The 22,688-nt window shown below is 39.4% G+C and overlaps 1 protein-coding gene across 5 annotated transcripts in view; it reads right to left on the bottom strand.

The window, feature by feature from the left end:
• Positions 1 to 1,366: 1,366 nt before the first annotated feature.
• The window catches only part of spata17 (spermatogenesis associated 17), a 37,693-nt gene continuing 16,371 nt past the window's right edge, over positions 1,367 to 22,688 (bottom strand). The window contains exons 7-11 of one of the 5 annotated variants that reach the window (XR_015865443.1): positions 20,702 to 20,938; positions 18,311 to 18,429; positions 17,064 to 17,196; positions 16,857 to 16,972; positions 3,000 to 3,026 (exon numbers count right to left, since the gene is read on the bottom strand). Coding sequence is in view for 4 of the 5 variants with exons in the window: in XM_088413610.1 (XP_088269736.1) it covers positions 16,891 to 16,972; positions 18,311 to 18,429; positions 20,702 to 20,938 (438 nt within the window). In the remaining variant the exon portion in view is untranslated. Of the gene's footprint in view, positions 2,814 to 2,999; positions 3,027 to 6,443; positions 6,511 to 16,856; positions 16,973 to 17,063; positions 17,197 to 18,310; positions 18,430 to 20,701; positions 20,939 to 22,688 lie in introns of those variants that run through there. The other 4 variants (XM_088413610.1, XM_088413611.1, XM_088413612.1 and 1 more) reach the window with 4 other exon arrangements.

Genomic DNA, 22,688 nt, shown 5'->3' with positions numbered 1-22,688 from the left:
AAATTTGTTTTCCTCACTATTTGACTGTAAACTGTAACTTGATGTAGCAAAAAGTGGCCACTGCCAGAATACAGAGCACCGTATCTCAATTTTTTCTTGCAAGTTAAAGCAAAAAGTCTGCCGGACAGCAGCTCGTATCTGGGAAAAACCTGGGTCACTCATATCTTAAAGGACAAGATTTAGACCGTTTTTCATTTCGCAGAAAGTGCTGCATTTACCAGTCAGTAGCTATAACAGACACGGCAGTCTCCTCAGGAGTGCCACTCCCCCGTAATATAATTTAATGACAACTAGACCTACGATTTGTTGTTTATTTTAAACATACTGTTCGTTGTTAAGAACACTTATTTGCAAGTTTTTGAAATTTGTAATAATTTATTCCTTTTACATGAAGGACGGTCTAAATCGTACACATTGTCCCTTTAAGTCATGACAGATTGCTAACACTCATATTAACAGCGGCAAACGACTTTGAATTTTGCTTTTCATACTTACGGATTAGAACAGCTGCACAGTGAATCTTAATTTTTTTAATTTTTTGGGGACCAAATTCCAATTTCCTGAAGACACCATTTTCCCCTTTGAATCCACAATTAGAAAATCAAAACAAACAGCTTTGAGCCCCACTTAAGAGCCTCTTATTCCAAACAGCAGGACAAGATAAAACAACATATTAACAGAAGGCGGCGGCATCCAATAATTAAAGAGGAATACGACCATTTCCTTTGTAAAATGTTCTCGGGCGGTTCTTGATGATGGTGACAGACGCGACAGAGGAAATGTGGAGCGGCAGATTAAAAAGATCTTTCCTGGCAGGCGCTAGGAAAGGGCAACAAATGTGTATCTGCTCGCGCGCTCTTGCGCACATGGCACCCATCCGTCTGAGAAATGTGATTACAAATGAGAGTGTGAGCGAGTGAGCCGAGTGCCACAGCTGGCGTGGCATCTGGCTTGGCATATCACTGCTCGGCCTCGCCCACCGCCTGCACCACGCTCTAATGTGGCTGTCGACAAGCCCATTAAGAAGCCATTACTAAATGCTTCGACTCTGCTAAGCCTTCCAGGCCTTACGGCGTAGGCCCGTGGGAGCGCCAGCGGCGTGGAGAGGGTGCGAGGACGCAAGTGAAGTAACACGCACGGGTGTTTTCTACACTAATACTTTTCTGCATTTATTCTGCTCTTGGTTACACGCAAGCTGCACTCGAGGTCAATGGAAATGGAGAATTACTGATCATAATAATTTAGCCAACAAAGAAGTGGTTGTCATAAATTCAGTTTATTTTGTCATTGAAAGTAGGACTCTGACAATGTCTGATCAGTATTATTGATGAAAGGTTAGATTTTATTATTAAAAAAAAGCTTCACTTAAATGTTCATATTTTTACACTAACAGTCAGTAAATTATCATACAGATAAATCCATGTTATTTTTACACTAACAGTCAGTTCAAAAATGCTCCCATTCGGTTCTAAAAGGGACCAAATATACTTATTTGGGTTACATAGTTAACCCAACAAGTCAGCTGTTATGAAGAAAACAAAAACAGGTTGTTTTGTAATTGTTTTTTCTTTTGTACAAAAAAAACAAAAAACAATGTTAGTTTCAGACCAATGTCTTATTCGGTCAAAATGAATAACTTAAAAAAACAACCATAAATAGGCAGTTTTATGGGCTACAAGTTATTCAGTTTGACTTGAATTTTTGCGATAAATGAATAACCCAAGTAGATTGATTTTCACTCAATTTGGGTTATTTTTGATTCAACGGTTTTTAGAGTGTAAGATTATTTTCAAGTGAGTAAAATGATGTATAAACAGAGTAAAATAGGTGTATTAGTCAATCTTTTGCACAACTCTCAGGTGGGTTGCAGTAGTTAGTGTCATTATGCAACGCATAATTTTCCAAATATTTCAAAAATCGAACTAACATTTTAACAATTATAACTGTTCATAGGAGAAAAATTAAAATCCATTGTTTCCTAACAGTTCGAGATGTTTCACTGTGAAGCAATGTTCTGACATTAGATTTCATGACAATTTACTGTATTTTTCAATTTAGAATTCAGTGACCACTGGATTAGTTTCTAAAGTGAACGCCAAGAGTAATACAATATAAAGAAACCAAAATAGGTATTTGAAAAAGGATGTGCTTTTAAGGTTTGTCTGTCTATTGTGAGTAAAAGATAGTGCTGAACGTGCTGCTGGCATCTGGATGCTGCTCTACGACGCTGCTTTACAAGTGTCAGGCTGGATTGTGATCCAGAGTGTTGAGGCTTTTGAGATCTGATCTTTTTCTGATCCATCTGCGAAGGAGGTCTAAATTAGTCCTTAATAGGGCACATCACGTCCTAGAGTGCACTCAGTCTCCAAAACAACAACAACCACCAGAGTATAAGTATCAACACACTTGATGACCTCATTCACATTCAGATTCCATCAAAAATAATAGTGCTTCCTTGTGGATTTTTTTTTTTTCCAGCAGCAGGGGAAGGTATTCTAGGGAGCTTGAGATGCTTGATGAACCACGGCCGCAACCACAAACGGGGGTTACGCGAGCATGCAGTAGTACATTTAGTATAGTTTTATATAACTTAGAAAGAAACTGTTGGAAAGTGCCATATCATTGCACTATATGTTTTCTGTAATCTGTATTGTGTATCTGTATTCGGTACAAGAAGCATCCACTTCAACCTGTTGAGCCTGGAAGGGGCCTCCTCCCAACCGCGGTTCCTTCTGAAGGTTTCTGATTTTCCCCAAATGGGGGTTTTGGAATTTTTCCTTCCCCTTCTAGGAGCAGGGGATGCTGGTGTGTTCCTATAACAAAAAGATGTCACTGTACGACTTCTTTTTTCAAAAGAAGTCTCAACATGACTTCTTTTCACCTGTGAAGCCCTTTGAGACTTCGGTGATTCAGGGCTATACAAATAACATTTGATTGATTGAAATAAGGCTTTGCTTTGAAAGTGATGTAGCTCAATGCAGATGGACCAGCTCTTGTTGTATGATTTCCTCCAATGCAGTGTTTCTCTACGAGGAGTATGCAAGCACAAAGCAGGGCATATTAACCAACCTATTAAAGCTCTACTAAAAATGGAATTAAATTGCATATCATGGCTCTGAATATTACTCGTTGAGTGTTTTAACACTTTATTTTGATTCATGAACCTTGATACCAACAACTAGAATGGAAGTCGGAAGTCAAATTATTTAATTAGATATTGTAAACATAAGTGACGAGATGGACGCGCCGTCATATATTTTAATTAAGTAAAAGTTCCAAAAACGTTCACACGTTAAAGATGGGACACATTTGCGGGTGAATCAGTCGAGTCCTGGAAGAAATTGAAAGGAGTGGCAGCTATGATTTAAGAGTGATGGGCTGAAAATGCTATTATTTCCCATGGTCAGTATGTCTCCATCAAACTTTGTTAAACATTTAGAATTCACATGATTTACCGAAAGGTGGGCAATCAATTGGAGTGTGTTGCAGAAAAAGCCACAAAAGCCCATGATGCTTGCAGCTTATTGGGCATGATGTTGCAAGTTTAATTGAAATCCAAATTATTCTGTTTGAGAACCATCCAGTTTTAAAAGTTGTCTGCCTTTATAGTATGCCTATTGAAGTGTGTATTTGTGTGTCAGATTGCAGGTGAAAACCTCACTACCCCTAGGCACATAAATAAAATAAAACACTTGGTGATGGCTGTAACATGGTGTTTTCCATAAAACAACTATAATGGTTAGCAATGTACATGAGCGTGTGCTTGAGCGTGGAGTTCACAGTGGCTGCTGGAACTAAGAGAGGCTCTTAATCATGGCTGGAACGGGCTGCAGATTAATGATGAACGGTTGAGTTTGGGGAAAAAAAAAAAGAAAGAAATTGACCTCCTTTTCCACTGTGATGCACACTAAAAGTGAAGCTTACTCACCAAGTGCAACAATACACACAAAAACATAAAACTACCAAATGGGTTATTTAATCGTGTGCGTTTGTGTGGACGACAACTTGTTCTCCCAGCCCATCTCTAATAAGCAATTATGTGATGCCAGGAAAAATATATCAAACATCTTGCTTGGCACATGAGAGGTACGGACGTAGAAATACAAGATGTAGATCAGATCACAATACGGGGAGAACAGATGGTTAAAAAAAAACAAAAGTAAAAAAAAAAAAAAAAGCTCTTGTAACAGACTGAGCAAGTGGGTAGTTGTAAACGAGTGCAAAGTTTTGATGAAGGACAAACTAATGTCAGGGACTGAGGCTGTTGGATTTTACTGCTCCGCGGCTAGCACATGCGATCCCGCCTGTCACTCACACTCCATCGCCATGACAATCATCATAGCGCCGACCCCTGAGGGCGGGGACAAGCCTGTCCTTGTAACAAACAGTGGCCCTCTGTGATCTCACGTCCACAATGTCCATGATGGGAACCGGCACGAATAAACAAACTTAGCAGAATATCTGCCATTATCATTTTTACAACATATTCAAAAAAATTACTAAAAACATAAGTCATTTTGTTGCTGCCTTTTCTCCCCTCATGGTACCTGTTTTCAAGTGGATGGCAGGTTCACCATCATGTAGTAAATCTGTATGGATGCACTGATGCATACATGTCTTCACTATGTACATTTAATAGATAAAAGTGTGTGAATGGTATGCTCATATCATTATACTGTATGTGTGGCAGAGGGGCACTTGGCATTTTTTTTTTTGTGCATCGTGTGTGCCAAGGGGCAGGGAGCAGGGACTTGTCAAGCTACGGAAGAGATGGCAAAGTGGACGGTGATGCCAGCCTTCTGTGACATCTCTCACACACACACACACTAACATGATTAAAAAAAAAAAAATGCTCGAACCCCACCCTCAAACCTACCCTCATGCACACGCGATAGCTGTGAAAGCTGGGATGCAGCTAGAAAACAAGTAGTGGAATCTCCCTCTAACTGGAGGCCGATCGGTGTGTGTGTGTGTGTGTGAGTGTAGGAGGGAACGAGGTGGGCTTGCGGGGAGGGAGGGTGGGGGTTCAAAGTGTCACATCAATTTGTGGCTGTGCTGTTTCTGAAAGAGGCAAACCCCCCTGCCACTTGAGTTTAGCACAACAGTGCACAACATACGGGCAGACAGCACGCATACAGTACACACTAGCGCACAAACACATGCAGTTTAATTGCATATCGCAGATGAAATGCAGATATACTGATTCGCAAAGATTTGGCCTTAAGTTCCTTCAAGTTGACCATTAGCAAGTCTGACCTTTTTAGTGTTACACCAACAATGCCAGAAAAAAAACAAAGCTCGAACATTATGCCAATAGCAAGTTGACAATACTCAACTTTTCGGACTAAAATTGTAGCTACATTATATTTAACTTTGTATTTACTGTCAACCTAGTAAACATGTATCTTTTACATCATTTGTACAGTATAAACCAGTCCTTATCACATAGTGGGGCGCACCACCGTGGGGGTTTAGGGTAGGGAACAGGCTTTGCTTTTGCCGTGTGAAGTGTAATTGCAAATCCACGGCACCAGGTGGTGCAGTGGCGCTCTCATTTTCAATGTGATGGAGTTTTTTTTTTTTTTTTTTAAATCATTCTAATCAATGGGATTTACAAAAAAAATCTGGACATTTTCTTCAGGTTAAAATGTTTAAGATATTGGTGCTCCTGTGTTAATATTCCAGATGGATTTAAAAGGACATGTATTATTATTTATTAATATATTGTTGTCAGCAACAAATGGGTCAGTTGGTCAAAAACGTTTTATTTAAATAAGGATTGGCAATTTTTTTTTTCAGGTCAGGCACTTTGATGCACTTTCAAATACATTATTTTTTTCAGTTTCAGAACAACTTGCAACCAGTGTAAACCTTGTAGGAAGGAAAGTTAATATTTATTGAAAGTTAATAAGGTTACAATTTTAGGTATATAATTTTAATAGATAATGATCTTATTTATAGTCACCACAGTGAATCTGGGTGTGTGAAATGTTTTCTCTTTCCTGTGGGGGCTTTGCAAAAACAATTGAGAAGCACTGTTATAAATCAAATACCGCCGCCACTGTTTAAATTGGGAGTCGTGAGGAACATTTTCAGAAAGACTAGTCAAGCTTTTACACCATGACACATTGCCGGGATAGATAACAACTAGATAGTAAAAGCATAACAAGGTATTTGTGTCGATATATAATTAGGTAAAGTAAGGTTAATTCTGAAGTAGGCCTTCTCCCCATATTTTCATCATGTTTTATAGTCATGCAGAGCATTAACAATAGCTGCTATGATTGGCTTGATGCATTTTTTTTTCCTGGCGTGTACACTAATATGTCAGTGTCCGGGGCAAGAAAAAAAATGCCTGTGGCATTTTTGTACTCATATTACTCAATGACACATTTGACTTGGTTTCATGAGACCAACACTTACCACGTGTTGGAGAAATATCACATCCCAGTTAGTCGGGTGTGCGCACTTGTGCAACCACACTATTTTTTAACTTCATCTCCTGAAAAGCTAAAAAAAAAAAAAAAAAAAATCTGGTAAATTGTAATGTTTACATTAACTGTGGAAAAGAAATTGAAATGACTGATTTTATTTGATATTACAGAAGCTTGGAATTTGAAAAGGGCCCTGTAGATGTTTTTTATCCGCTGTAGATTTGAATGTCGTTCCTGCAAGTCCATCAACAAATTTTCCAGAAATGCTGTCTATATGACTGCTGGTGATAATCCCCAGGGATGACCTGGCCAGCGTCCCCAGACCACTTAAACTACTCGTCCCATTAACAGTCTCCTGGATATCATCATGTTCTCTCGGGAGCAGGCGCGCTCCTACCGTCCATTTACCCTCACGTCTCTTTTTGTCTCCCTCAACTTAACCACACTGACACATTGCTCTTCAATGAAAAAAGAGACACTGTGAAAAAAAATATGAGATTGATTTCTTTGTTTCGGCGTTCCCCGGGACGGACTCCTCTCTCTTTCTTCCTGGCTCCTGCTTTTTCGCTCCCTCCTTCTCAGCAAACTGAAACCAATTAGTGAGCGGAGCACTTGTAGCGGAGAATGTAGGGCAAGCGAGGAGTAATAAAAAAGTATTGACTTTTCGGCGACTGTACTCGGCGTGAAAGGGGTGCCGCGGCCTTGTCCGACATGAAAGGAGCTCCATTAATTTCACTTATTTCACGCGGGCCCCTGTCAGGAGGCCCTAATGCGTCCCATGCACGCTTCTCGCATGCAGCCGCCGCTAAGACAGTGCCACGTAGCAGACTAGCCTGCTTACCAAATAAGATGACATTAAATATCCGAGCAAGACAGAGTTCATGTGAAAGAGGAAGCAGTAATTTCTAATCACCTGCTTGAGACACAAAGCGAGCTCTTTCATATGGAGCTAATTTTTCACGTCCTCCTATCGATTTTTACTCTCATAAGAAGGCTTGCTTTGGTGAAAATTGACCTACAGTACCAAAACAATGACACTTTTGGTTTAGATTCTACTCATTAGGAGCCAATGAACACTAACTACTATTGGCCTACCACTTTCCAGACCAATGCTTTAGTATGGTTCGAATGAGGGCTTAAAATCTTTCTAGCCTTGAGAACACTGCTGGTTTGACTCTTTGCACAATCAAGTTATAATGGAAAACCAAAAAGTGAATCATAGCTCAATACATGCTAAACGGAATATAAGTTTCTAAAAATAATTTTTGAATCAGATTTCAAAATGATCCAAATTGTTGTTTTCTTTGAATTTTTGCCAGGCATGGCAAACATAGCCACATATGAATGTACCTTGAAAAAATAACTCAGTAACTTTATTGATTACTGGCTTGAAAAGTACATTGAATGCTTCAAAAAGTAAAAAAAAAAAAAAAAGAGATTCCAAGTCACTTTAACCCTCCTGGTATGTTGTGGGTCAAACCGATTTATTTGAATGATACAGTAAATGTTGTAGGGGGCGAAATAGTGGAAGATTGGTAAGCACATCCACTTTACCCGCAGATTTGATTCCAGCTCTGGCTTTCCTGTGTGGAATTTTCATATTCTCCCCATGCCCGCATGGGTTTTCTGTTTTCCGTTGTCCTCCAACATTCCCGAAAACATTTAAGGTAGGTATATTGGACACTCCAAATTGCCTTTAGGTGTGTCAATGAGTGTGAATGGTTGTTCGTTGTGTAAGGACAGCTGGGATAGGCTCCTGCACCCCTCATGACAATAAGCCATCAAGGTAATGGATCGATACTTATATTTGGGGAATTATTTTACATTTGGGGACTTCCTGCAGTACATACTGCCCTACGATTTTTTTTTTTGACAGTTTAATTGAAACTCTGTGCATAACATTGTGCAACATACCTTAATATTTTTGTTTTTAGCTTATACCGACTCAAATTAGAGACTGTAATTGCTTGCATTAAACGCAATGACATCCTTCAGATGTGAATGTTAAAGTGAGTACTCCCATAATGCATTTCACTAAGGTCAATAACAGAGGTCCTTATGTTAGCTGGTCCATAATGTATAGTTACTTCTGTAGAGACTTTAGTGATGATAATGTTATTATTGGCCATTTTCTGCATTTTAGTACTCATTACTAGTTTTGCATTGCATTGTAGGAGAGAAGTGTGAGCTTTTAATCAATTTTTTATCTCCATTAGGGTTAGCTGCATGCTGGTGCCTATCCCAGCTGTCTTCGAGCAGTAAGCGGGGGACACCCAGAGCTGGTTCCCAGCCAATCGCTGGGCAGACAGAAACAAACGACCACTTGCACTCACAAACATTCCTACGGGCAATTTGGGATGTCCAGTTCACCTACTGTGCATGTTTTTGGGGTTGTGGGAGGAAACCAGAGTACTCAGAGAAAACCAGGTGGGCACAGGGAGAACATGCAAACGGCACACAGGAAGGCCAGAGCTGGAATTGAACCTGCGACCTCTGAACTGTGAGGCAGACATGCTCATCTATTCTGACTGACAGTATATATGTTTTGTAAAGGAATTAAATTCACCAAAACGTGACTTAAGAGGTTTCAGCCCAACACCAGCGCTATGCAATTAGGCTGCGAAATGTTCAGTGAGCTACCAAGCCACCTCAGAAGTTCAATTAAAAAAGTAAATCTGAACGAAGGTACTGTATTACACGGGAATATGTTGGCATTTGTGTGCTAGTTCGTATCCACTCAGAGACCGTTGCAGTGTGCATGGGTGTGTGTGTGTGTGCAAACAGGAAAGAGAGTATAGTGTGAGGCTATCTGCAGACAGAAACTAATCAGTGTGTGAGAGATAAGAAAGCAGCCTTTATGGTGTATGGTAATCACCACCCCTCTTGGCCTGCCACCACCATGCATAATCACTACGACTTATTCACATGATTGATGAAATATGCGTCTGTGAAATCCGAGCTGCTTTTGTTATCATCCTGTTTTTTCTCATATATCCCCCCCATCCCATCCCTCCCCTCATGTCTTTCCATTTCTACCAATCTCTCTTGTCTTGTTCAACCTCTCTGCATATCTCCTCCTCCTGTGCAGCGTACAAAGAGGTCAAGAAACATGTACAAACAAGAAATTACACACACAGCACGGGGTCCCTTCTCGGAATTACGTTCATGCGCGTGCACACACAAATAAAATTGCTGGAGTCCTACTATGTGTAAGAGAAAAAAGGGGAGCGTAGGAAATTAAAAAGAGAAGGATAAGTCAAAAAATAAGACAACAAGCTGACTGCGTGTTGGTCAAAGGAGGGTGGAATGAAATGAGATGGAGAGCCTTTGTCATTGACACTTAATCATATCAATAAGACAACAGACAAAGAAGTCACGTGCAGTACTGTGTGTTGCAACACACAAACAAAAAGGAAGAAACCATTCGAATACAAGAACAGTAACGGAGGACAGAACTGACTGATACAGGCGTCTCAGCTCTCAATTATACAATAGTGCTTTCATGGAAATATCAGAAATGAAAACTAAAGAGACAATACATAATCCACAAGTCAAAACTGTCAGTATGACCTGAATGTAGTACATCAAGAAAATAATTTAGGTAAAATTTGTTATGAGTATTTTGTTGTTTAAGAAACCTCTGACCCTTGGGGACCTGGCTTGGACACACCCGCAGTAACTGAATTACTTTTAAAAGACTTGGTGGCTACAATATCAATCCCTCTCCAATGAGATGCTGTTGTTTACGTGTGCTTTTTTTTCCCACAAAACAATACTAAACAAAGAGTTATTGGGGTAAACATGTTTTCAATACACTTTAATGCAAAATGAAATGATTCAATTGCTGAAAATCATCAATTCTAAAAAGATCCAACAGTGATAGCCCTAGTTAACTTTATGCCCTCTTTAAATTAAATTATTCCTGCTGAGACCATCTGCTTCCCTGCAAGGGTCATATATTCTCATCTCAACCACTCTAGGTTGCAATATCAGTATTATTTATTTGCTCAAAGTAGTCACATGGACAAAAATTCACAGAATTGCACCAACTCTGAACAGCAGCTGCTAGTTGCTAAATTGATAGATCCAAGAAGAGAAGACTCTTGGAATAAAGGCTGCAACAAGGATTTTTTTTCCTGCTGAGCCCTCATACTCAGGCAAAGCGGGGCAGAAGTTTAGATTAAGATTGGAGCTGGTGAATTAAGAAGCCCAGCCTCAAACTGCAGTTACACATCAATAATGAGAAGTGCAAGAATAGAGGAGGGGGTGGGGAGGTTGTCTTTGCTCCTTGGCACACACCTTAGATTAAATATGCACAATTCCAATGCAAAGTGGGATAGGAGGCTGCGAGGGCCGAGTGTACGTCTAATCCTGTGTGCTGCAGTTGTTTCAGGCGGGGTTAACAGGCTCATCAGTCAACACGGGCTGCTTAACTCAGGACATCAATGCCATTTGCACATTTAAGTGTTTGTGATTGCTTCACTTTACAGGTCCCACTGATTCCGTGGCTACTCCCACACACATTCACCATGTGCTGACTGGCAATAACTCACACTTTTTTTTTCTTTCAAAGTCAATACAAATAGGATGTTAACCAGCTTTCAAGAATGCACTGTTTGATGCAGCATATAAATCAATGACAGTGGCATTTCCTTTAGTCAATTCCTGGTAAAATCATGACATATATAGCCTCAGATGACCAAGGTTAACTCATTCAATCCCCGACATGTTTTCATTTTTTAAGAATCCAGATATGTAATCCAGACGTCCTTGTTTAAATTTCTTTAATTTTGTTTTCAGGTGTTTTGTTAAAGAAGGGTCTGAAATAGATGGTACTAAATGAATCAAGTAATAAGCAATCTTTCGGTAATTGTGTATGAAGTAATCAATTAGATAATTAAGTACTAATTAATTACTTTAGGAAAGTAATTGCATATTTTAGTTATTTACTAAAGGAAATGATTACTTTTAAGTAATTAGGTAGACAGTAATAAATTACTTTAGGTACTAAAGTACTAAGGTTCTTGATTATTTTAGTACTTGATGCATTAAAGTACTAAATTAATTAGGGATGTCCGAGGCACGTGATTTTGGGGACCTGCCGATACACAGTCCTGATTCAATACCATGGCAAGGTATTAAGGACAGAGAAAAAAAAAAGTGTCAATTTTTTTTTAAAAGCAAAAAAGAGAAAAAGACAAAGGACAAACCCTTTTATATGACGACTGTGGTTTAAACCAAGGCACGTAAAACATTTAAATGTTCCCATACTGGGTGTTTAGTTTTGTTGTGTTACATATAGTAAACATGCTTGTTTTTCCCTCTTGTAGGACTGTGTGTGTACTTTTCAAGCTCTTAAAGAAAAAAAAAAATCCCAATGTGGGATAGCTTTCCGATCACTTGATCAACATCTAGACATTCCTAAAAGTAATTGATTGGTTTAGTACTTAATTACTTAGAGTAATCTACTACGTTAATACTTGATTCATTTGGTAATAGCTATTTTAGACAATCCTTTTGCTTAACAACTGGAAAAAAAAAACATCTAAACAGGTACTGTACCTGGGATTGAACATCTGGATTTTCAAAAAACGTAAAAAAAAATAAACAAGTCATGGTAACACATAAGAACAAAACTACAGTATTTAACTCATGTCATCAATTCACTCATCTGACGAAGAATCATCACGGTTAATCGGTTAATCAAAATTTCATACATGAAATGCTGCGCGCACACGCTGGGCTGTGATCGTTATTCTGCATACCGAAGGCCTCTCAGTGTAAAATGCCGCCATAATGGAGGAGAAGTGTGGGCTAATTGAAAAACACACACTCCTGAGTGGGAAGGAGAATGGCAGGGGGAATGTTTTACGACTGTGCAAATGAAGGGGCTGCAGAGTTTTATGCACGCTGTAAAATTGTTATGGAGAATTAACGTTCTTTCTTCCCCACCACAGTAACCTATACACTTATGCAGCATGACGGATGGTAGATGGACACGTGTGAGAACACGAAATGCGTACAGTGTAGGTAACACTGTGAACGTAGACACCGCTTCAAGCATTAGCTGCCCCCTCTTGTCCTACCATATACATTTTCCATACTTGTATATAATTTTCTGGTATTAATTGCAGCTGAATATTGCTCACATTAAAATGAACTTGCATACATTAGTTGTGGTGATAATTCTGGCAGTAACCTGGGAGCAAAAGTGTGTCCTACCACTTAGTAATGTGCTGTCTCAGACTAATGCTATCTACAACCTCAAGAATAAACCGTTACATTAATAAAGTTCTGACTGTGTCGATCAAAAGGGAGAATTATTATACTTGAAAAGACAACTTTCTAATCTTAGGGCTTGGCTAGATTGTGTCTGTCAAAGGCTGATGTAGGGTGGCAAGAATTTCCTAGTACTTTATTTTTTTTTAAATAAGAGTAAATTGCTGCATTTGGATCATGAAGCAACTTGAATTATAGTGACTACTTCACCTAACATTATATGCCGTTTTGCTTGATAGGTTTTAAACATATGCCCGTTGTCGTTAGCTAGTCTCAAAATAAGCCGTTTCACATTGATGTTTGTTCTGTAAATTTTTGGACATCATGAAAAAACATTGACTTAACTGAGAATGACATTCGCAAATGTTTTTTTCAAGAGTGCCAGGTTTCATAAGTCTCATTTGTGATCCGTACAGAACAATGCCATGATTCATGCCACTGTTGGTCAACGAGGAGGAAGAGTAAAGGAAATCGTTATGCCAAAGATTGCGACAACAAAACATAACACTCTACATAGTTCAAAATAGCTTCAAAATAAACACACCAATACAATTTTTTTCCCATCCAATAAATGCTTTCAGGTGGCAAATCTTTTCAAAACAGTTGAGAATCAATGTCAGAACATACATTTGCTCGAGCTGAAGAATGCGTTTCAAGGCTGTGCATGCGTTCAGTGCATTGCAGCCATGATTATGCTCAGACGTTAGCTTTTCAAAGTTGTGATGGATGCCATTCTAATATGAGCGGAAAGATATGCTGGGAGCACAAGCAAACACAGACGTGACCACTCAGTCTAGTGTATTTGATTTGCACGTGGGCTCCTAATTAGCTATCTTTTATGGTTACAGGCAGTACCACTGGTGACATGGCTAATAACGCAGCCACAAAATTAGCCTGGGCAGAGAAAGCTTTTCCATAACTAGATTTGAAATTACCCATTAGTCATGCAATAACTTGGAACCATTTACAAAACAACAGCATTTAATTTTAGCAGAAGAGCAAAATTTCAACATTTCATTCACTAGTTCAGCTCAGGCCAAGGCTTAGCAATGTTTCTCACACATCAATAACAAAAGTAGCGTTTGACTGAGGTTATATCCTTTGTCTTTTTTGTTCATCTCCCTTTTGTAACTTCAGAGATAAAAATTTGAGTACAGCGCAGTAAAAGACCTTGAAATTCAATTTTAAAAAAGGCCCTGAACTCCACAAATGGAGCCAAACCTTATTGCTCTTATCAGCTGTTTGATCCATCATGCTGTACTTTTCTCTATAAATCCACTCAAGGTATAAATGCTGGTATGTAAAATGGTAAAGAAAGAAGATAGAAGTAGAAAACAAACCGAGATTGGGACTAAAAAAATGTTTGGGACACAAATTAATGCAAGGTTCTGCATATTTGTCACAAAATTTAGCTAAAATGTAGATTAAACATTAAGTGTACAATAATGCATGTTTATCAGAAATTTTCAAGGTGCTGTTTTCCTCCCATATTCCCCCCCAAAATACTCCATGGATGTAACGTGTATAATAGCCTGGGATCATTCCAAGGAATCACAAACCCATCACCCGAAGTCAGCCGGGATAGGCTTCAGCGACCCAACTGAGAAACAAATCGTTCATGGAAACCCTAGTTCTGATATGACGTTCCTTAAAGGGCTTAGGTTAGAATTTCTGCCTGATATAATTTTCCCATGAAGTCAAAAAATACAAGAGTGCCGTTGAAAAGGGAGCTGTGTAACGAGGGCAAGGACACACGGACGATGGAGGAAGGGCAAGCATCCCTTGGTCTAAGAGAGGCATTGAATTCCTGGAGAGGTGGCGACTGTCCCCACTGTTATACCATTATGTGTGGATGGCTGTACGTCGTGACAGGGCACAGCACATTAACACTGACAGCCTTTCTTGCTGTGACACAGATGGGTATGGTAAATAAAGGTCCAGGAGTCATGGGCTATTTCCAGAGCTGTGATGCTCAAGCCAGAGAGGCAGAGTGTACAGCTAGCAAAAAATTGGGATATGCTAATGATGGGACTTGAGGCCACAAAGCTAGGCTTAAGGTGATGATTACAAGCAGAGCAGGGTAACGTGGCAGGGTGGGTGATAGGGCTTCGGCTGGGATTTGAAAATAATTAGGAGCGTGGCTGGATAGCGTAGCCAGATAATGTGGCTGCAGGGGAGGCATGGCCCTGGCGCACTATGAAGATGATGAGTATCAAGGCTGAGCTGTCCACTCCATCGGCCCTCTGAGCTGTGACAAAAAGCTCTGCTGCTATAGCTGGGGGTGCTTCCAACGATAGGACTTATGCACTAATTACCACACAGGCAGAGAAGAGAGAGCAAATAGAGGTAGAGAGGCACACAAGGGTGGAGCGACAGACGGAGATGTAGGCAGAAGAGCTCTGACTAGCAGCAATGTAATACAAGTGGGCCAAGGATGGGAAACAATATAGTCCATGCTATGTACTCCACAGTGTCTAAGTGTTGTCTCTAAGAAATGACAAGATTTGGCAAACACCACTTAATCAAATGGGTCCTGGTTCCTTTAAATCCTCCATAATGTAAGACTTTGGCCTATTTTGAAAAAGCCCAATTGGTTCTCTGGTATGGTATGCACAAAGTATCTTTAGTCCAGTCAGGTTTGAGCATTATGCAACATGGGGGATGTAACTAGACAGTAAACTTATCATTGATAATTGTTTTCCAAGGCAAAACAAGTGACTATGAATCTTATTTTGATATAACTCAATGATAAACAGTCAGATTCATGAAGGACTAAATAGATGTGAGAATATCATCTGTCTAGAGGCTGACATTCTGAGAATTGGAACAATTATTTGGTTATTGATTAGTTGTTGATTAATCAAATAATGTTGCTAAGTTTGGTCTGACTTTGGGCTCTTATGGCTGTTTCCAAAACGAAGCACAATCTCGGGAAAGGAACGTGGAGGTTGTGGTTTTACCATTTCAAAGGTGACACAGGTTTGCATCTATGGCGAGTTTTTTTCCCCTTCTGTATTTTATGAGGTCTCCGTACACCAGCTGATCAAAACGGGGCATACTCGTTCAGCCCTAGTTGACAGCTGCATGAGGCCCCATTCACCCACCCACTCAATCCCCATTCTTATTTATCTCCACTTCCTGCGGCCGTGTTAGTTCATTCCTGTGTCGCTGCTCTCTCCTTCTCGTGCTCTTCTCTCTCGATTGTTTCACTCCTCGTTTCCGGGCAATTGGGTCTGGGTACTGCTAGTAGTGGGGGGTAAGAGATTGGGGTGGAACCGCTAGGAAGTTTGTGTGTGTGCATGCACATATATGTATGTGTGTGCATGCTGGGAAGTGAGCTAATAAAGGACGGTGATCCATGAAAGGCCTTGAGCAAAGACACAGTCAATTACCTAATGCCTGGACCAGACCGCAGGGCCCACGCGCACGCTAACTCTCCGACATGCCCACACACATACACACGCACAGCCATGCATACACCTCATTTACGTATACATGGAAAGGGGGCAATGGAGGGCATAACTGGGAATTGTGTTGGCGTGTGTGGGTGGGTGTACATATGCGTGTGATAGAGAGCGGCGATTTATTAAATTGCTGTCACTTTTGACAAATTTGTGCAACTCAAATTGAAAGGGCTTGACTGCACCAAGTCTCTGTTTTGCTCTCAAAGGAAGAATATTATGTTACACTTCAGGCAGGAGCCCTGGCAACCCCTGAATCAACCCCATTCTATATGCAATGGCTTCTATCCAGCTGCACTTGACTCATATGTTACACGTTAAGCTACATTATTTCTGGATCTCCTCTCCAAAATTGACTTAAATAATCCAGAAACACTTGGATTCAAAATAAACCAATTAGAGGACAAAAATAGAGTAACCCAATATTTGGGTCAATTTTAGACAACATCTAGCTTATTGTGCACAAATACTCCCTCAGCAATGTGTCATTGTGTACAAGGAAATCTAAAAAATTACACAGTTTTGTCTAAACCAACCAAGAGAGTTGGGTGAACCTGACCCGAATATTGGGCCAATTGACCTAAAGTTTGGGTCTATTTGAATATTGTGTTGTTTTTAGAGTACACAAAGTTCTCAAAATACATAAACCTTAGTATATTTGTAATTAAAATGACCAATCTACCTTCTGTTGGTATGCGTTTATGAGCAGTTCAGTACTATGAAAACGTCGTGGCGTTGTCTGGTTGAGGAATAGTTTTGCTGCTGTGCTCCAAAGGATCATGCATACTCTCTTGTCCTCTGGTTGACAGTCAGAAAAAGGAAAAAACAAACAAGATGAATCAATGTGTACTGTGTATGGAAAAAAATGAAAATATAAACCAGAGTTTACATTCACACTTGGAGTCCCTGGGTTGACAGTCACTAAATGTCGGCAAAGGTAGCACCTCTTTTGATCACCTCAGAGTTTGGTCAACATTCACCAAAGCGCTGTCTGATGTTGCCAAACATTATCAATAGTTTGCCTAGAGACAAAAGAGGTACAAGCGAACATCTGTCTACCTCTGGCGACATTTTGGCCAAGGTTGACAACCTTGAACACACCCTGATGAGATCCATACATATGGTACATAGATAACGCTCCCTTCACGAACTTGTCAACGTGCATCCCCTCCGTGGGATAATGATTATGGCACAAGGGACTTCAAAGAAAAATACTTCCTCCATTCAATTTCACTATATTACTGATAAATTTGATTAAGTGTGGAGCACCAGTTTGGTAGCAACATAAAAATAATTTAGATCAGCAATTACAAAAAAGAGCAAATTTATTGGTTGCCCTGCATGAGTATATATGTCCCCAAAAGAGAATATGTTTGTTTTTCACTGAATTTCCACTTGCATTCCTGTCCGCTGCATCTTCAGTTGTTTGATTGAAGTGGCGCTAACTACCAAAGAAGACTACAGTGGTGAAAATACTGGGTGGTCTTTTGTTCTGTTGCCAGTGAAATTACAGCGTGCGTGAGATCAAGCTGAGGGTTAATACGAGCACTTCACACACAGCTGAGTAGATTAGTCCGTGAGTAGTAATGAGGTTATAATCAAGTGTTTAACAAAGTCACAAACACACCACAGCTACACTTGTTACATACGTACGCACACACACGTTGATCTTAATTACGCAGAAATGCCTGTGACACTGTTAATAACATATGTGCACTAAAGGAGTATTTAAAATAATCATCAGGCATACACCCAATATGTTTCCTATGTGTTCATTTGGTACTTAAGGTTAAATGAACGTGCTTGTGTTAAGTGTGTAGAGAAATTATTTGCACACATATACTGACCACCGACAACAAGATGTGTACACAACCTGAGATCTCTTTTCTCTTTTATAAAGATAATCTTTTTTCTGTTTGTAAACATAATTCACATTTACACTTTCCATAATTATTGTGCTTAGGGATTGAAATGGTGTGAAACTTCAATGCGCCACACTGAGACATGCTTCTAAGATTTTTAAGACTTTTAAGGCCACGTTAAATTGGTCTCAGTAATGTTGTGGTCCGCGTGTGCATGTATTCTTTGTAGTTCATGAAAGATTAGGCAAAAGAAAACTGTAATTGTCTAACTCACGGTGTGTCACTGTCTTGTCGACCCTCATCCTGAGTCTCTTCCTGGTGTGAGGCCTGCAGACCCGTAGAGAAACTGCGAACACTTTGCTCCCACATCTCCCTAGGGTCTCGGATCCGGACCTTAAATAATGAATAAATAAATAAATAAATAAATAATTACAAACTAATAAATAAAAGTCAAGATTCAAGATTTTTATTGTCATAACAATCAGGTTATGCTTGTCTATAGTTTTCCAAGGAGTCTATAGACAATCATAGAGACGATGAGATGAGCAAAGAGGGAACTGGTTGATATAAAAGCCAAAATAAACCTAAACCAGTCTGTGGATGAGTGCCGATGAAAAAAGATTAGTTGTGTCAATGTGTGAAAAAGATGTAAGTACACTGAGATTCATCCCACGTTGATTATCCCACGTTGATTATCCCACGTTGATTATTTAATAAAGTTCATCACACAGGGGAAAGCAGTTCTAGCCAAACTAAAAGCAGCCAAATTCAAAATTCTGCAGCGTAAATGGAGGTGCAAACACTAATGCGTGACTTGTGCAAATGTTAAATTACAGTACAGGACTGCTCAAGAAGCTAGTACATGCCATTGATTTGCGGAGGTGACCTTGTTGGCTTTTAATAGGCAGGTTGGGGGGAAGACAGAGGGAGGGACAGGTGTGGGGCAACCTGTCCTTGCTCCTATCGTCATGGGATCAGTGGCCTGGCCTGACCACTTCCATAGCCTGCACCTCCACCTTATCCATCACTACCAGATAGTTATCACGCTTGTTAGGGGTGAACGTGAAAGAATGAAAAATAAACAAACAATGTCTATCTGGATTAATTACAAGACTGCAAACTACAGCAATTCATCACCATCTGTCATTATTAAATTTCTACATCTTAGAAATCAGTGAGACACACTTCTGTTACTCACTCTTTCATTATAGTGTTGAATTTAAAAAATGCAGTTAAAATTGTACTTTTACTTCTATAGCTGTCAATGGAGCATAGTAAAAATCGGACTATGATGCATAGTCATCAATGGCACTGAATGAGTTCATCTTTAAAGACAAGACAGTTTTGAATTCTTGTGTTAATATCCACTGCAGTTGATATTTTTACATTTGTATGACTAGTTGATCTTTACATCCCAAGTATTTGTACATTTTGTTTTTAAGATACTAGATATTCAATCCTGGGTACTTATTTGCATTTCCATCAGTTTTTAAAAAGTGTTTTGCTGGAGGGAGGGTCTAAAAATGACTGAAACTAAATAAATTAAGTACCAAAGGAATCGAATACTTTCAGTAATGAAGTACTAAAGTAAGCAATTAATTTAGATCAAAGGGTGACCGAAGGGTGAGGTCACCTATCAGCATGTTTTAGGTATTGATGCCCCCTGCTTCAGATAAAAGTGCCAATGTTATTGATTAGGTAATTAAATGCCCAAGTAATCAATTATTTTAGGTTTTGTAATTGATTACTTTAGGAACTAATATGCTACATTAACTGATTACTTTGGTATTTGAGGTATTAAGGTAATAAAGTAATTCATTATTTTAATTACCTAAAGCAAGAAATTACTTTGGTATTCAATTCATTTAGTACCAGCAATTTTTAGACCCTGCCAAGCCAAACACTAGAAAAAAAAATGAAAAAAATATAATTGTGTCTGGGATTGAATGTATGGACTCTTAAAAGCCATAAATACATATAATTGGGAGTTTAATGAGTTAATATTAAATTGTTAGTTTTTATGTTTAAATATCAAATAAAATAGCAAATAGCAAACTTATGGACACCACAAATGTTACACAGAAAAAAAGCCCTCACAAGAATAGAGCTAATGAACTGAAAAAAAACCCCCAATATATTCTATAATGCTGAAAGTAGTCAACTAAATACAAGCAAATTAAGCTACAGTATGTCAGACGGACAAAGTGAGATTACAATAGAAAGATAAAAAATAATAGCCACCCATGCAAATAATAGGTGATGCAAATTCAACGTTCAGAGATGCGAAACATCTCTTGACAGGAAGTAATCCACAAAAGAGCTGTGTGCTAAGTTTTCATGATGCCATTTTTCTCCGAAATTGGTTTTAAAGGCTCTCTGCCTTGATTCTGAAATTGATCAAACTGAAGATGTTTGCTTTTATGAGATTTCAACTATACAGTACTTTGTGGACTAGTGTGGTTCGGTCATTTTAGAATTTTCAATTCATGTCAGGCGTCAGCTTCCTCTCTGCATTACAGCCACCTACACGACTGTATTGAAAGAACTTACACAAATTCACAACCTCAGAGAACCGTCTCTTTTACGGACTTTACAAGATTACATCTAAGGTGGAAGGAAAGAATTTGCCACTTTTAGTGGAGCACCGTGAGGTGCAACATCTTACCTGCTGTTTAGTGCTAGCAGCTTGGGGAAGTAGGAGCTTGGGGGAAGAGCAGAGTCGAGTTCTGCTCCTCGGGGATTCAACAGTCCCATGAAGATTGGGGAGTGTTGGAGCTGCAGGTGTGAGATGAGCGCACTCCTTAGGGACTAGCTTGGTGGGGGCCTGGTACTTGACCTCCTTCAGTAGTAACTCCATCTCATGGGGGGCCACCCTGAATGGAGAGTTGAAGACCCCTGGGCGCTAAAGAGAATGAAGGGAGGACATGGGGCAACTGTTAAAAAAGGCACGAGATATACAAAGTAATGCAAACATTTTGTCTGAGTAAATGACAGTGATTTACGTCCAGGCTTCCTAATTTCACATTAATATCTAATAATGATATGAATACGCTGAAAAACAGATGTTCTAAAATGGCATTGTAAACAAGCATAACTACACACACACACACATATATAAATATATACAAGGCCTTAGCAAAAAATATTCAAATCACAATGATCCTTCTGCAAGCATGTTAATTACCAGACCAAAGCTTTGAGTTGTAGGACTCTACTTTATATGCTAATAATGCCACTTGCTATTTAGGACACTCTTAAATGAGATGTGGGCTTAAGTGGGAAATGAAAACTATCGTCTCTCAGGTCTTTCCAAAATAGCATTTACAGACTAGTTGATTAGTAAAGGTTTATTTAATATTGACGGGGATTTGGTTTGTATTTCAAAAATAAACCCCACTAACTATAGGTAATATAGTTGTGAGCCTTGGGAGATCAGAGAATGTGTGTCCCTTCTGTTAGCAACACTCCTCTTGAAGAACTATAACAAACAAACACACTTCACAAAATTACAATTGAATGAATACCAATCAAAATATTCTTTATTAATCCTACAAACATAATCTTGGTATCAACCAAAGACCATCAAACTAACTACTGTACTTCTCTCTAAATGCACAAAGCAGTCATACTGTCGTCATCTCTGGCATCAACTGATAGGGACCGGGACACATATCAGAGAAAAAACAAAAACAACTCCCCCGCCCAACATGTCACTTGCCACAAATACAAACACACATACACATGACACACACAGACATAATCCCACAGTAGCAACGAGCAAGCTATGGGAAGAGCAATGATGTTGACCCCAGGAACACAGCATCTCTGTCTCTGTCAGGGGGACTTGGGGTCTTTTGGTAAGCTGTGAGTATGCCTGTGTGTACATGTGCGAGTGTGAGTATGCTTGAGTTTGTGCGCATGTGTGTGGGCCGAGGTCCTAGAAGTGCAGAAGGATGAACTGTGTGGGAGAGCCATCTATTCACTGCTGACAAGGTCAGAGCTATGAAGGGAAAAAGTCCCCGCCATATGCAGAAAAAGAGGGAGGACGATATAGACGATATCTATACTGAGAGAAAAGGCCATCAATGAATCGTGGGAGCACCAAAATCCTAATCTTACAATTAATAAATGTAAAAGACAAAACAGAAGCTCGATTTTGTACATTAGGACAAAACAGAAGTTCTACTTTGTACATTAAGAGAACACAGAAGTTCTATTTTGTACAAAAATGTAACAAGAAAAACAGCATAGGCTAAGCTTTGTTGTTTTATTACTGTGCTGGCATGTGGTTAGAGCTCCAGAATCCAGATATTTACATTTCCTACCCGTTACCTCACATGTTCCCTGTGAACACCGTACATCTGTGCACCATGGCAAATCTGAATATTAATACAGGTACAGTACTTGAACCGTTATTCCCATGCAACTTCAACTTTTTTTTTTTTTAACTAGATTACCAACCATGCTAATTTGCTCATTAATAACACCCACATCCATTCACCCATCTCTGAGCATTTCTGCTCATATTGCTCTCTCTGTACCAACCCTGCATGATGACAGAAAACGACAGGGTTGTCATTTGTTACATCACTGAGTACCGCCCTCGTACCACCAATGCAAACTTAACACATACATATTTTCCGAGCAGTCAG

Source organism: Hippichthys cyanospilos, chromosome 4 (genome assembly GCF_059441005.1).
Source record: "Hippichthys cyanospilos isolate Australia breed blue-spotted pipefish chromosome 4, RoL_Hcya_1.0, whole genome shotgun sequence".
NCBI lineage: Eukaryota > Metazoa > Chordata > Actinopteri > Syngnathiformes > Syngnathidae > Hippichthys > Hippichthys cyanospilos.
Note: the sequence above shows the minus strand (reverse complement) of the source record. Positions and strands in the feature narration are given on the sequence as shown.